The 16,264-nt window shown below is 35.0% G+C and overlaps 1 protein-coding gene across 1 annotated transcript in view; it reads right to left on the reverse strand.

The window, feature by feature from the left end:
• Nucleotides 1-331: 331 nt before the first annotated feature.
• APLF (aprataxin and PNKP like factor) overlaps nucleotides 332-16,264 on the reverse strand; it is a 67,224-nt gene continuing 51,291 nt past the window's right edge. Inside the window, exons 8-10 of the mRNA XM_080684572.1 lie at nucleotides 13,614-13,739; nucleotides 5,082-5,128; nucleotides 332-1,614 (exon numbers count right to left, since the gene is read on the reverse strand). Of these exons, the coding sequence (XP_080540698.1) occupies nucleotides 1,418-1,614; nucleotides 5,082-5,128; nucleotides 13,614-13,739 (370 nt within the window). The 3' untranslated portion in view covers nucleotides 332-1,417. The remainder of the gene's footprint in view (nucleotides 1,615-5,081; nucleotides 5,129-13,613; nucleotides 13,740-16,264) is intronic.

Consider the following 16,264-nt stretch of genomic DNA (forward strand, 5'->3'; position numbering starts at 1 on the left):
GCTTTTCCCCTTGCCCTGCCACAATACACAGAACAGCAACGCTCTGGTGTTCACCTGCTGCCCTAATGATGCTGACACGGTGCAGGAGTCCAAGCACCAAGACATCCAGGAGAACCCAGGCATTCAGTGTCTATGGCTGAAGGTGAACATCAGAGAATGCCAAGGGGCCCCAGGAGAAGGTGAGAAGATTCCTTCCGGGTAAAGTGTGAAGATGCAGCTGGTTCATCCTGTCCTTCCTTATAATGTTCTCCACCGCCCACTCCCAAAGTCACCACCCAACAGGCCTCACAGGGTTATCTTGGAAAGATTTAAAAACACTAAGAAAACCATTACAAATCTGTGTTGCTCTTTTAATATACACATTTTTAGGTTCTTATAGAATAGAAAATATTAGTGTTTAACAAGGACACTTGGTTTAGTGATTTATTATTTCCAATACATATACCCAACTATTATTAAAGATTCTAAACTGTATTTCAAAAATTCTAAGTCACTTGAGATGAGATTATTACTGGGCTTAAAGAAGTTTGGGTACAGAGATACAGAGACATAGTTCATGACACTGGAGAACAAATAAAAGGCCAGATAGTTTGCCACCTTCATCTGAGGATGAAAGAACTAAGGTCCTTTGAGAAAATTATGGTCAAAAATCATTTCTATATTCTTAATGTAAAGACAGCACAATGAAAGTTAAAATAATCAGGCAGGATTTCTATTTGAAAAAGAAACTCAAATTCTTGAAGTTTTTCTATGTTTAAACTCAGACACACAGTAAATTACAGATGTGGAGCACTAAGTAACATTCCCTGCATGGTGAACATTTCTATAGTCTTATGGAATCTATTTTCAGTATCCATGTGGTACTAATGTCCCCAAGTTTCAAAGAATAAAACAGTCGATGAAATGCAAAGCTTGCATCTAGGATACTAGAAAAATGCTAGCTATTATATGATGGCTGTCGTTTTTTAAAGCCTGGTTCTGCTTGAAGAATTACTTCAATAGCAATGAAAAGAGGCATGCTTTTCCACGCATGATGTAATTTGCCGGGTTATACTTGCATAGTATTCTATAAAGATAGAATCTTTTGGAAAACAGAAAAAAAGACCAAAACCTATGGTTTTTTGCTTTTTATAACCAGCAGACAAAGCACATGAAAGAATATCAATTACTTGTCTTTAATTTTGTCTACTTTCCACTTTTAGATGCTTTAAACAGGATAGAAAAAGCAAAGCAACAAAAAAAAAATTCCACAGACTACACTGAAGGTTAACATTTCCATGTTTCATTTGTAAAGAGTCAATAGTAAAGTCATAACTATAGAAAGGAAACCAAATATTGCTTAAGTGCCTCCTTAGTTTCTGAATATTTTTCCATAAAGAAATAGTAAATGTGAGCCATGTATTATTGCATAACCAAGTTACTTTTTTCTTTTCATAAATTTTTTTGCTTCTTTCAAAAGCTCTTCCATATCTTCCTTCTCTTCGTCCTCCTTTCCGGGTTCCCAGTCAGAATCTTCATCCGTGGGCTCATACTCTTCTCCATCATCGTCTAGAAAGCTGTCATTCAGGTCATACTCATTGGGTTGCCCTTCATCGTCATCCACAGTGTTTCGGACTGAAAAACAGAAGTTTGGTATGTGAATTGCCACTCAACCTGGGATTAGAGATGGCTAACTGTAAAATGCCCTTCTCCGTCAAGAAGAATTCATTTTACCTAATACATAGCTAATCACTACACACTCCTAGAAAGGGGACTAAAATGACCACTTGTTATTTATTATTTCTAGTTTTTCCTACCATGAGGCTCCTGGACTAAAATGTCCTATGAGATTCATAATAATGGTTCCTTCATAATATCGTAATCATATCCAGGCCACCCTGCCTTCTGGGATGGTACAGTGTATTTCTGTCCCAGTTATTCACTGCCCCTCCCTGTGATATGATTATATTTCTCCATCCCCAATGACACAAGACTTGGCCAAAACAAGAGGGTGGAAGTGGTGTGTGGCCTTCCAAGGAGAAGCTTGCAGAGCCTTTCTGTGGTTCTGCTATTATGATGTCCCCTGGCTGTGAGAGCAGCGGGTCCCAGGCAGGGGCTGATCCTCCAGCCTGAACGCGAAGCTGGGACAAGGCCACAGCCAACATGCAGCTGGAAGTGAAGAAGAAATACTAAGTACATCTCATGTTTGTGTAAGGCACTGAAATTTGGGGATTATCACAGCAAACCTAGCACAATCTGACTGATGCATGAGGGTTATAATCAAATGAGAAGATACAAAGTTTACATACTTTGGAAAGTTTAGTTTATAAATCCATGATATTCTACAGTTCATTATACAAGTAAGATTACTATGGTAACAGCATTTAGAATTTATAGATTTCTAATTAATATTATAATACTAGAATTCTTCTGTCTACAAATTAATTTCTTCCCTCATCCCACTCTGTTTTATATTCCTTCCACAGTGACCATCAGAGTTGGTCTAAAGTAAGGCAGTGAAAGACTCTGGGAAGATATGGAGCATTTAAGAAACAAGTAGGCTCAGCCAGTGTGGCTCAATGGTTGAGCATTAACTTATGAACCAGGAGGTCACAGTTAAATTCCCAGTCAAGGCATATGCCTGGGTTGCAGGCTCAATCCCCAGTTTTGAGCATGCAGGAGGCCAATCAATGATTCCCTCTCATCATTGATGTTTCTATCTCTCTCTCCTTCTCCCTTCCTCTCTGAAATCAATATGTATATAGTAGGATGGTTCTATCTGGAAATCTTCTGAATAGCAAAGGACAATCCCTGTGGTGAAAAGCAAATGTATGGGTAAGAACTATTAATGTCTATGCTTTTACATATGCTTTAGTTAATGTCTTCCTAAAGTTCACATGAGATATTTATATTTTTCTTAATATCACTACTCATTCCAGAGAGGATTTAAGAAAGCTTATAATAATAATAGAGATGATTAAAAAATATAAATAGAATTTAAAAACATAAAAAGTAAAATACATGTCAATCTCAATTTTTAACATAATTATTATAACTTGAGCATCAAGTTTCTTGGTAGCCAAAGCTAAAAAGGAGCTACTTAATAAGCTGCACAATTCTCAATAGTGTAAGAATCACCTCGGTTTCCTGAGGGAAATCTTGCTAACTCCAAACACAACTTACCATTTTCTACCTTGATGTCCTTGATTGATCTATTATTAATTTTGTCTGGGATGTCCTAACCCACCCATCATAAGCCAAGAAACAAAGATGACTGAAATCCTACCACCTTAAAGACCACATTAACTTAAAATTCCCACCTCTAGTGTACCCTGATAACCCCAGGTTTTGGAGAATCTCACCACAAACATGTCAACTCAGTGCTGGTTTTTCTGTCTCTCTGTAACTTTGCCCACTTGTTAGACATATAATAAATAAATAAATAAATAAATAAATAAATAAATACGTGAGTGAATATTACATAAATGAGATTAAGATCTTGGGTAATGTTAAACTTTAAAGATTTGGGAAATAAGAAAACAAGTATGTTATAATTCTGTCAGATATCAATAAATATAAAAATATGAGATCTCAATACTTAAATTAATATTTTAAATACTCCAGATACTTTAATTTGTAGGTTTTGGAATAGGAAGAGATATTCTAATTATGTTGCCACAGAGCCTTTGAAAGTACATTAAAAACATAAGGCTAAATGTTGCTTAATAATATCTATACTTTTTTAATATCTTTCTAATGAAGTAAAAATATTTTTACTTCAAAGAGATTTTGCAAAGAAAATTCAGATATTTTTAATGATGCCATATAATACATACTGATGGTATTTAGGAAAATGGTTCCTATTTCTGTGAAGATACACAGATGTGTCAAATACTTTTTTCATAGAAAAATGCTAAACTTCATCAATAAAATATAATTTTAATCAAGATTATTACATTATTGCTGGAAAGGAAGTTAACAACCATAAATGCTACATCATTAGATACAGCCTCAGTAAAACATATAATCCCCATACATATTACCTCAGATAAAATCAGTATACTGGTGTCTGGAATAGTAAAGCACTAAAGTATGTTTCAGCCAGTAACATCAAATGGAATCCCCAATGGTGAAATTAATTATTTTAATCACTTGGTTACAAGTTGGTTGTGTTTATAGAGATACACATAGGCATAGCCTGAAAGTATGCATTTTATTATCTCACTCTGTGGGCAGAAATATTGTGCACTGAACTGGCCTCTGCCAATGATACAAATAAGCCAGAATTTGTTAAAAGGAAAAAATATTACAGTTCAGGAGGGGAAACAGAAGGTCAAACATACTGATGCAAATAGGTCTGATGGACATTAATAGTTGCTTGTCTAGTGTCTATTCCTGTTTCTTCTCCTTCCCCCAAAATTTTAGTTTCTATTGGGGATCCCTGTGGTTCTGAAGGTGGTGACTCTACCCTGGTTCCAGGGCTGGTACAAACTAATCAGTGACATAGTGAATGTGATCTAAGCTGGTAAAAAAAAAAAGTTAATTTTATGATTTTTTTCTTAGAATAGTGAGAATCAAAGTTATTAATTCTCTCTTTCTCTCCTTAGATATAGAAGTGGGTACTTATCATCCCAGCTGAATAAGGATGGGAGGAAAAGTCAGTCTCAGGATAATATCGACCCCTCTAAAAACAGAATGGTGGAAGGAGATTGGGTCACTGGTGACATTATTAACAATGTTAGTGAGCCAAAGCATAAATTATGTCTAAATCTAGTCCTATATTTGAACTTTTCAATTATAGAAGTGAGCAAGTTCTCTGTACTGTTTAGACCAATTTGAAATTTTGTTTTCAGGTACTTACAAAGAAAAAAATCCTAATAGATGCAAGGATAAATATATATTGTTATACAATGATTATAGAAAATATTTGCTGCATAAATACTTATATTTTTATATAACAAAAATCATTAAAATTAGCAATTTGACAAACTCACAAGAGATATTTTGGAAAAAATTCAATAATCACTGGAAAATGTATGCACGTTTAATAGGAGATTCATTTAAAGATTTCATTTTGAGTTTCCTGAAGAAAAATTACTTACTTGAAAGTGTACTATGTCTATATTCTACCTTGTGCTGAGGATTCTTCCTGAAGAAAAAGAAAGAAAAGAAATCAGAAGATCTAGTTTTCCAATCACTAAAAATTAATGACTATTTTAATTAAACTAGAATACTCACTAACTCACACAGACAATTAGACCCCAATAAGCCTCTCTTTGAAAAGCATTTGCTTTTCCTTGTTAACTACACTCACCATGCTGTACACAGCATTTGCTTTTTGATTTCAACATTTATTGATGCCAGGCATATTTCTAGATGAAAAGATAGAGTGGTGAACCAAAGTTCTTTCCTCATGACTTATACTCAGCATGAGACAAACAAAATATATTCCTAAAGTAAAATATATTTTATTTTTAAAATGTCAATGTCATATGTTACATATATAAAAATATAATGTAAAATAATATATAAAATATATAACACAATATAAAATACGTGTGTGTGTGTGTGTGTGTGTGTGTGTTGTGTAATGTCTAAAAGATACTTTTAAGGTTCTTCTGAATCCAAAGAAAAATCTGTCAGTCACAGTAAGCAGACTCCACTGCAATCAGGTTCCTGGCTACTAACTGCTCAGCATCATAAGACACTTAGCTGTAGTCCATCCATCACTCAAGTCAACAAGGAACACAGAGTTCTTCCCAGATGCTTCAGAGAGAGATGCCACTGTGTCTTGGACCTGTTCTCATCTGGCTTGTTCAACTTGAGCATTATGTTGTGCAAGGGGCTCTGGTTTCAGGATCAGAAGACCTAAGTCTGAATTCAAACGACACTGTTTACAGGTTATGGGATTCAGGGTAAGTCCTATGAACCAAGTCTCCACTTCCTCCTCTATAAGCAGAGATAATAGTGCCTACTTCACACAAGGTTGTTCCAAGGGTTAAATGAAGTAATGTGTATAAACATTTGTAGGCTATTAAGCATTTTACAAGTGTCAGCTATTTTTATAGAAATAGAAATCAATTTTACTTTAAGATAGCCAACAATATCTGAAAACTGTGCCAGCAAAAGTAATTGCTAAGTAATAATACATAGCTAAATTTTGCCTTCAATAATACATACAATTATTATGGTTGAATATGTCCCCAATCACACTTCACACACTTATAGAATATTTTCTAACATTTGCCTATGTATATTCCATTCTCAAAAACCAGTTATTTCATAATAAGGCAGAATGCCTTTTTCATATAATCCTGAGTTAATGCTAAGTGGCAATTCTGTAGGGTTCTTTGGAGGCATATGAGCATTTGTAATAACTTTCCAGGATGATGTTAAATGCCATCCAGGACTTGTTCCTAATAATGAATGGAAATAGAGTTCATTCATAAAAGATTTATATCAACCTTTTTCACAAATGGCATTTTCTATAACTCAGCAGGTTTCAAAATCCTGTATGGTTTTTTTGGTGTGTGTGTGTGTGTGTGTGTGTGCATTGTTACTAATTAGTAACAGTAATCTTTGGGTTCTAAACACAGAACCATACACCCATAACCACACCAGGTTTTTGTGAGCTGTTACATTTTAAAATATACATTTTCTAAAACATTTCTGATTTTAATGATATAGGTATATGAATAACAATACATAGCTGAAGGAAGAACACTTCAGGAAGAGGTAATTTTTAAAAAGTCTTTAAATTTGCTTTAAGGCCAATGTAGAAACAAGCTAGGGCAGGTGGAAAAACACAGAAAGGTCTGTATAGCTCAAGGGGAATGAATGAGAAGGAAAATATAAGGAAATCAAGTCAGAGAACTTGTGAGACATGGTAAAGAGTTTTGTAGGAAGTTACCGGAAGGTGTTAAGTAAGAAAACAACATTACACGACTTGTTTTTAGAGAATTTCTTTGGTTGCTACGTGGAAAACCAACTACAGAAAGGCAAAAGAAGGAAAGGGATATACCCCAGGAAAGAGGTTATGACTAAAATGATAGAGACAGAGGAAGTAAGAAGTGGTTACGGTTTTAAAGGTTGAAATGGCAAGAACTGCCGATAGACTGGAAGAGTGGTGTGAAGAAAAGAAAAGAAGCAAGGGTGCTTCTTGATTTGGGGCCTCAATAGTCTGTGTTAAGGTGAAGTCATTGACAAAGATAGAGCACACTTGGGTATGTGTTGCTTTCCTGATGGAAATCAAGAGTTCTGTTTCAGATGTGATAAGTGTGAACTACCTATTTACAACCAAGTGGGGGCATTCAAACATGAGTCTGGTGCCATTAAGTTAAATTAGCTCACCCAGGGAATAAGGATAGAATAGAGAATGGATGAGATCAGAGAACTGAGTCCTCTGGCTCTGTGATAATCACAGGGAGAAAAAAGGAAGAGGAGACAGCAATGAAGGCTACAAAAAGTAGCTGGGAATATAATGATCTGACTGTATGAATATGAATAAATTGCTCTCTGCTCTCAATTTCTCCACCATTGAGTGGAGAACCCTAAGCATAAATGATCCAATCTCTGTTTTCCATGTTTTCATGAGGAACTGAGGCTCAGAAAGATCCAAGTTATACCATAGAACTGGCATAACCATAACTAGAATTTTAAGTCTGCTGATTTTAAAACCCATATCTCTCCATCATAAAGAGCTACCTAAAGATTAAGTAGGAAACAATAATGAGAACAGAATAGTAATTTTTATTTTTGCTTACTTCCAAACATTTGGTAATTTAATATCAAAACTTAACACTCAAAAATTTAAATGAACCTGAAGTACTGTTTTACATCAACTGTCTAAAATAGTGACTAGCACATTAGGTGTTCAATATTTGCTCAATGAATAAATGATCATACTATATTTTTGTTTTCATTTCAAAATAATTTACCTTGCATTTTTGAAATCCAACACTTATTTTAAAACCTAATGCAAAAACATGAATTCTATGTTATCAAATACCTAAGTCTCAAAATTTAGGAGAAAAAAAGAATTAATAAATATGGTCTTTGTTAAATAATGAAAGAATAAACCAGTATAAAATAATAGAAAGTAGTCAATTTGGTAACTGGAAGTAATTATAATTTACTACTTATGCCAAAAGAAATCTGCAAATTCTTATATATTTGCAATTAATACTAAATATAACAAAGAAAAACAAATTTATTATTAAAATGAACACATATTCAAAAAATAGAAAAATACCATAGAAGCCATATTTTGTCAAGGCTATATGAAGATAATTGATGGTGTTACCGCTATTTATAAATGAATTTTTAAAAAATTATAGTCAATTATTATGTAAAACTGTGTAGCAAGTGATCAACATTTAGGCTAAAATACTTTTCTCCTAAGACCATACTCTTATACATGATTAAAGAACTATAACATGGCAAATGATGATAGGTTACTTTCTCTAAATGCAGATCCTATAAAAATGCATTAAAAGATACTATCAACTTTGATTCTGCTCAACTACAAATAAAATGATTGATAGTCTCACATAACTAATTCTGGTAATTTCAACTACCAGGCAACTATAACTAGTGTTTCTGTAATAAAATCTATTCAGTTTGCCTTAAATTATATAATATAGATTTATACCAAATACAGGTTCCTATTTTTTATTAAGTGGCTTCTAAAAGTCAGTATCTTATAGTTTGAAATGTACACCTGCATACATTATCAGTTAAGATAATATTGCAATAACTTAAAACATTTTGGGAAAATAAAACATTTTATGTCATAGCTATAAATCTGAATCAGCAAAAACAAGATATAATAAATTTACTTATTATCAAATATACATTTAAATGATTTATTGCTTGTGGCAAAACCCTGTTCTTTCACACTGTACAGATCATGTTGCAGATTCATTACAATGAGAGCACTTATAGTTGATGACTGATACACTTCCTTACCTCATCCCTCTTAAAAGGTATAATGAAATAAAAAATAAAAAAGTAGGGCGCTGGCTTCTGAGAAACATGAAGGCACCAACATCTTCATATGTATAACAACTGCCTAAGGTTTTGTAAATTCAAGGCAATGTATATGAGTTTGACTTCACATTTTTACATTAAACTGGTTGAAAATTCATTCCAATCATTTTAGTGTATATGCATTCTAAATTTAGTGTTTAATTTAACAGCAAGAACAGGAGTAATAAAGCACTGCATAAAACCTATTGCACACCAGAGGAAGCAAATGATTCAGAGGCAGGCGCAGCGATCAGTAGGTTATGCTGGACATTAAGTATCTAATATTCTAATTCAGACAAGTACCTCAAGAAAATCAAATGCATTAAATTGAGCTAGGGAAGGGAAGGGGAGGGGGAGGGGGAGGGGGGGAGGAGGGAGGGGAAGGGGGGAGGGAAGGGAAGGGAGGGAAGGGAAGGGAAGGGAAGGGAAGGGAAGGGAAGGGAAGGGAAGGGAAGGGAAGGGAAGGGAAGGGAAGGGAAGGGAAGGGAAGGGAAGTCAAGTCTCTCAGCTAGTCTTCTGACAGACTGCAGTGTACAATGCAAAAATAATAAATTAGTAAATGGGCAAGATATTTAAAATGATAACATCATGCCGAAACCGGTTTGGCTCAGTGGATAGAGCGTCGGCCTGCGGACTGAAAGGACCCGGGTTCGATTCCGGTCAAGGGCATGTACCTTGGTTGCGGGCACATCCTCAGTGGGAGGTGTGCAGGAGGCAGCTGATCGATGTTTCTCTCTCATCGATGTTTCTAGCTCTCTATCCCTCTCCCTTCCTCTCTGTGAAATATCAATAAAATATATATTAAAAAAAAAAATGATAACATCAACTGGATCATTTTAATTATATTTTTTTCAATTTGATTTTTTATTTGATTTGAAAAATAATAACATCAGAGAAATTGGAATAATGCCTGTAGTCCAGAAAAAATTTAATAATATCCTTTTCTATACTTTAACTTCCTGTAGTATATGGCCAGAGAAAAAGCATATTAATTATAAAAGAGCAACAATACTAGTATATACTTCTGACATAAACTATGAATGCAACAGTCAGTAGATTGACATCTTTTAAGAGATGAAAGGAAACAAAATTTGCCAAGCTAAAATTCTACACTGAGTGAAAACATCCTTAAAAACAAAAAAACAAAAAACTAAATAAGGCCACTTTCATATACACAAAAGCTGAAAGAATTCTTTTCCAGCAAATTTTTCACAGCCTGAAATGCTAAAAGAAGTTAAGACAAAAGAAAATAATACCAAATAAAAGGATAAAATCAGGAAAAAAAAATGAAGGGTACACAAAGTAAAAAATATGCCAGTAAATATAAAAGAGTGATGATGCTTAACATTCAAGGAATTAATAATAATACTTTATAAGTTAACATGTATAGTGGTAAAAATATATGATGATATATAAAAAAAATGTGGAAGAGGAAATGGAGTTAAACTGATGTAAGAAAGATTATTGCATTGTTTGGCAAATGGTAAAATTAGCAACTGTAAGGTAGATGGAAAGAAGTCAGTGATGACTATTAAATAGAATGTTACATGAAAAAATATCCTATATAATAAAAGGGTAATACGCAAATAGACCAAACGGAAAAATAACTGAACAACCAATCAAAGCATAATATGCTAATGATGTGCTAAGGCTGCTCAACTGATTCCTATGACATGCACTGACCACCAGGGGGAAGACAGTCAACTGGTCGACCAGTCGCTATGATGTGCACTGACCACCAGGGGCAGATGCTCCGACCAGTAAGTTAGCTTGCTGCTGGGGTCTGGCCGATCGGGACTGAGCGAGATGGGTGGGACACACCCTGAAGCCCTCCCACGGTCCCTCTGTCCCAATTGTGTACCAGTGAGGTCCCTCAGCCTGGCCTGCACCCTCTGCAATGTGGAACCCCTTGGGGGATGTCGGAGAGCCTGTTTCAGCCTGATCCGATCCCGCAGGCCACTCCCCTTAGGAGAGCACCAGATGCAGGGCTCATGGCTGGTGAGCGCTGCTGCGGGCAGCAGGCACAGTGGGAGCGGGATGAGCAGGAGCAGCAGGTAGGAGCTGCAGGTGGCATTGGACTGTGGGTTTCAGCCCGACCCCTGCAGGCCACCCAGAGGGACCCCACCTGTGCACAAATTCATGCACTCGGCCTCTAGTGTATAACTAAAGAGTAAATGGAGAGGAAAAATGGAATGAAAAACACTTGGCTAAATCCAAAAGAAATCAGGAAAAGACGACTAAAGGAACAAAGACTTTGTGTAAGAAATAGAAAACAAATAGTAAAAGACAAAATTAAACTCAAATATATCAGTAGTTGTATTAAATGTAACTGGACTAAGCATTACATTTAAAAGGTAGAGACTATCAGACGGGATAAAAAATAAGACCATGAACCAATTATACGCTATTTGTAAGATACATGCTTTAAATATAAAGACAGAGATTGAAAGTAAAAAAATGGAAAATATCTCACAAACACTAACATAAGCTTGAGCAGCTCTATCATATCATACAAGGTAAGAGTTCTACTTCTGGTAATGACAGAAGAAACCTATTAAAAACAATAATCTTAAGGCAATAGGTAATACCAAAAGCAGGCAGAAACCAGAGGGGTGTTACATGGAAAAAGGGAACATCTGAGTGAGTTTCCCATTTCTATGGCTTTTCTATTAAAAACAGACCACAGTTTGTTCATGAAGAAAAACTGACAGAATTAAGGGAAGAAATATTACTATCTCATTTCTGATATCAGAAAGATCAAATTTAACATATCACTTCTAAGTATATATGATATTTGCTATAAGCTTTTTGTAGATATTCTTTATATTAAAAAAGTTTCCTTCTATTCCTACTTTGAAATATTATCATAAATAAATGAATTTTGTCAGTTTTTGTAATTATTAAAATTATATAATTTTCTACTTATTCTGATATGTGGAAAATTAACATTTTTTAATATTAAAAAAACATGCATTCCTTGACCAAACCCAATTTGGTCATGTTATAGTTTCCCTTTTTTTTTTTTTTAATTGCTTGATTCACTTAACCAACCTTTTTTAGTTCTTTTAGGAATATTTGCATCTAAATTCTAAAGTCATTTTTCATTTTGTATTTTTCTTGCTAGGTTTTAATATTAAGATTATTTTGGTCTCGCCCAGCTGGCATGGCTCAGTGGTTGAGTGTCAACCTATGAACTAAGAGGTCACAGTTCAATTCCCAGTCAGGGCACATGCCCGGGTTGAGGGCTCGATCCGCAGTGTGGGGCATGCAGGAGGCAGCCAATTAATGATTCTCTCTCATCATTGATGTTTCTATCTCTCTCTCCCTCTCCCTTCCTCTCTGAAATCAATAAAAATATTTTTTGAAAAAAAGATTATATTGGCCTCATAAAATGAGTTGGAGAATATAACCTTTTTTACTTTTTTTGGAATACTCTATATAAATATTGAGTGTTTCTTCTTTAAATGTTTGGTAGAATTAACACCAAACAGCCTTTCCTTAGTGGAAGGCTTTTAAGTATGTATTCAATTTCTCTAATATTATGGGATTATTCCATTTTTTCTTGAATATGTTTCTAAAAGACATATTTTCTAGGAATTTGTTCATTTCTCCTAAATTTTCAAGTTTATTGACACAGCTGATGAAAATATCTAATGACGTTCTGTTGGAATGGAACACTTATTTTCCAAATGATAAGGCATTTTCCTTTCTATCTTCAGAAGCTTATTCTGCCTTCTTATTAAAAACCACAATTACAAAACTGGCAACAACTTCAAAAAGTCCACCATGTTTAGTAACCTGTATTCCATAATTATCAGAAAAATGGCTGTCTGGAATTAACACTCTCTAAGACTAAGAATGAATTTTGAGGGAATTTCTTCCTATGAGGGGATCACTACTTCTTTCTTTGGTAGTGTGATCTATTTAAAATTCATTCATTCAAAAAAAAAAATAAAAGCTATCTTACCTAATAATAAAATAAATAAATAAATAAATAAATAAATAAATAAATAAATAAATAAATAATAAAATTCATTCATTCATTAAGCAAGGTTGCAGATACAAGGATAAAAGAGTCCTTACTGTCAAGAAAGTTCCTGTCTGGAGAAGGAGGCATTCTGGTAAAAAAACAAATAATCTCGTGAGATAAATTCTACTCTCCATGATACACACGGGCACAAGATGCTACAGAAGGAGAGAGAGTTAGCTTTACTTTCCTACAGGATCCAGTTTCATGTGTTGGCAAGAATGGTGGGGTTGAGGGAGGCAGAGATAACATCCTGAATTGATTTGTGTCACACTAAGGAGCCTGGATAAGAGTGTACGATGGGATAGCATCAACCCCTTTTAAATTATATGATTTGCATTTTAGAAAGTTAGAAATGAGAAAAATTTCAGATATTTATAAGGTTAACAACTTCAACAATTTAGAATTATCTAAAAGAAATATTGTAATCCTACTTATTAGAAGAATGAAAACCTACTTTCTATGGGAGTTTAAAAACTAAAAGTTAAAGGCTTGAGATGAGAACCTGCAGGCATAAATGAATAAATAACAGAAATTAAGGCGAACAGGAAGCACAACCAAACCTACTAGGTTTCCATACCTATAACAAGATTCTCCATAAGGGCATTCAGGCCGGTCATCAGCTAGATCTTGACACATGACTTGTACACCTCCATAATCACTATCACCAGGGTGACTGAAATGTTGGAAATGGACAGGATTCTTCCTATAAGGGTTACAAATATACAGTGAGAAAAAAATAACTAATAGAATATGCGAAAATTCTAGATATACTAAAAAATAATTAATAGGATATGGCAGGAAGCGAAGCAACACACATCTGATTATTCCAGAATGTGAACTAATATGCTACATTGTTAAAAACAAAACTCATCACGTATTCAATACAGAACTCTCCATGGTAACAAAATTAATTTCTAGTGAAAGATGGTAAGCCATGTATGTCAATGGGCAATATTACTTTACAGATAAAAGTATAAGTGTTTAAGGACTTTTAATGAGCACACTTAGGCACTCTTTGCTAAGATTAAAAAAAACACAGACCATTACCAACATTCTAGAAGTCTCCACAGGTCTCCTTCTAATCATTAAACCCATTTTCCTACCCAAAAGTAGACACTATCCTATCATAGAAAATAGTGTATCTCAAATTTTTTGGTTGCAAGAAAAATTTACTAAAACTCCAGAGAGCTTTTGTTTATGTGGTTGTTTAACCTGTTAGAAATAAAAAAATAAGAACTTTAAAAGATATATTTAAAAATAATTAACCCTTTATATATTACTAGTGGCCTGGTGGTGCACGAAATTCGTGCACATTAAAAGGGAATTAATTTGAGGAAATATTTTAATATTGCTATTTGCCCTTTCTCTATAATAGAAGTGTCCAGCCAGCCCCAACCCCATTGGGCGACACCAAAACCCGGCCGGCCCCACCCCCGGCAAGCCTCACCGGGCAGGGGATGCAGCCTCACATCCCGGCACCAGGGCCTCAGATCCAACAGCCCCGGCACTGGGGTGGGGGGACAGCCTCAGGGGAGTGCAGCCTCAGGGGGCGTGGCCTCAGGTCCCATGGCCCCGGCACCAGGGCAGGGGGCACAGCCTCAGGGGAGCATGGCCCCAGCCCAGTGCCATACAGCCTCAGGTCCCTGCTAATCGGTCCTTAAAGTTTCACAGCGTCACAGCATTATGGCGTCACGGCATGATGACCTTTTGCATTTTAGCCTTTTATTATGATGACTAGAGGCCTGATGCATGAAATTCGTGCAAGAGTAGGCCTTCCTTCCCCCAGCTGCCGGCACCAGCTTCCCTGTGGCACCCGGGACCCGGGCTTTATTCCGGCACCCAGGACCTGGGCTTCTCCCCAGCCACTGGCAGGCACCTGGGACCCGGGCTTCCCTCACATCCCTGGCTTCATCCAGAAGGTCGTCTGGAAGGACGTCCAGTCTAATTAGCATATTATGCTTTTATTATTATAGATCATAAATAACATGTCTTAATGTAAATAACTCTACCTTTCCCCCAAAATTCATGGAGACACTGTTTCAAACTTTGAAAATGTATTTAATGTCTGGCTCAATCTTAATAGAGGACATCTGGATTCTCAGATCTGCTTCTGCATTCAATCATTAACAGTAATGCAGATCATGTAGCCTCTGGAAAACTCTGCTGTACATCTGTGAGTGAGAGAATTAGAGTGAAAAAGGCAAACCCACAAAATCTTAGTATCATTATGAAAATGGTTTTATCCTTACAGATTTCCTAAAAGCTTCCTGGGTACCAGAACCTCTCAGGAGTCTCTTGACCATACTTTCAGAAGTGATGTTATAAAATAACACATTAGTTTTCTCTGTTCTTGAATTTAAATTGAAAAATACAGTATATACTTCTTTGAGAATTACTTTTTATGTTTACATGATTACTCTATATTATTGGATGTAGCAGTAGTATATTTTCATTACTGTGTAACATTCCATTATATGAAGTTGCTACAATTTATTTGTCCATTCTACTATTCATAGACCCTTGGGCTCATTCAAGTTACTGGCTTCTATAAATAACACTGCCATGAACATTATATTTTTGATGTACATGTTTATGCATTTTCTACATATGCAGAAAACTCTAAAGATTCTACAAAAACCACTTAGAAGTAATACACTAATTCAGCAAAGCTGCAGGATAAAAAATAAAAATAAGTTCTGTTTCTATACATTCATAATAAACAATCCCAAAAGAAATGTTAAAATCAATTTCACTTACAATATCGTTTTAAAAATAAAACAGTTACATATAAACTTAATCAGGAGGTGAAAGACTTGTACACTGATTTAATTTTTATTAAAGAAGACACAAAAAAATGTAAAGATAGCCCATGTTTGTGGAATGGAAGACTTAATGTTGTTAAGATGTCAACACTACCCAAAGCAATCTACAGATATTATGTAATCCCTATCAAAATCCCAATGGCATTTCTTAGAGAAATCCATATGGAATCTCAAGGGACACCAAATATTCTTAAAAGGTAAGATATATTCTACAAGTTTATAAATTATGTTCCACATGTGGAACTAAGGCTTTTTAAAAACAGACAAAAATTGTGAATAAATGCATAAATTCTAACTGTTGAAATTGAAAAATATTGTTATTCGAGTGCTAGAATGGGAAGGCATTTTAAAGAAAGATAGTATGAGTGTGAATTTAACAGAATATATGATATAAGCACACTATTGC

The sequence above is a fragment of the Plecotus auritus genome, assembly GCF_963455305.1.
Source record: "Plecotus auritus genome assembly, chromosome: 8".
Classification (NCBI taxonomy): domain Eukaryota; kingdom Metazoa; phylum Chordata; class Mammalia; order Chiroptera; family Vespertilionidae; genus Plecotus; species Plecotus auritus.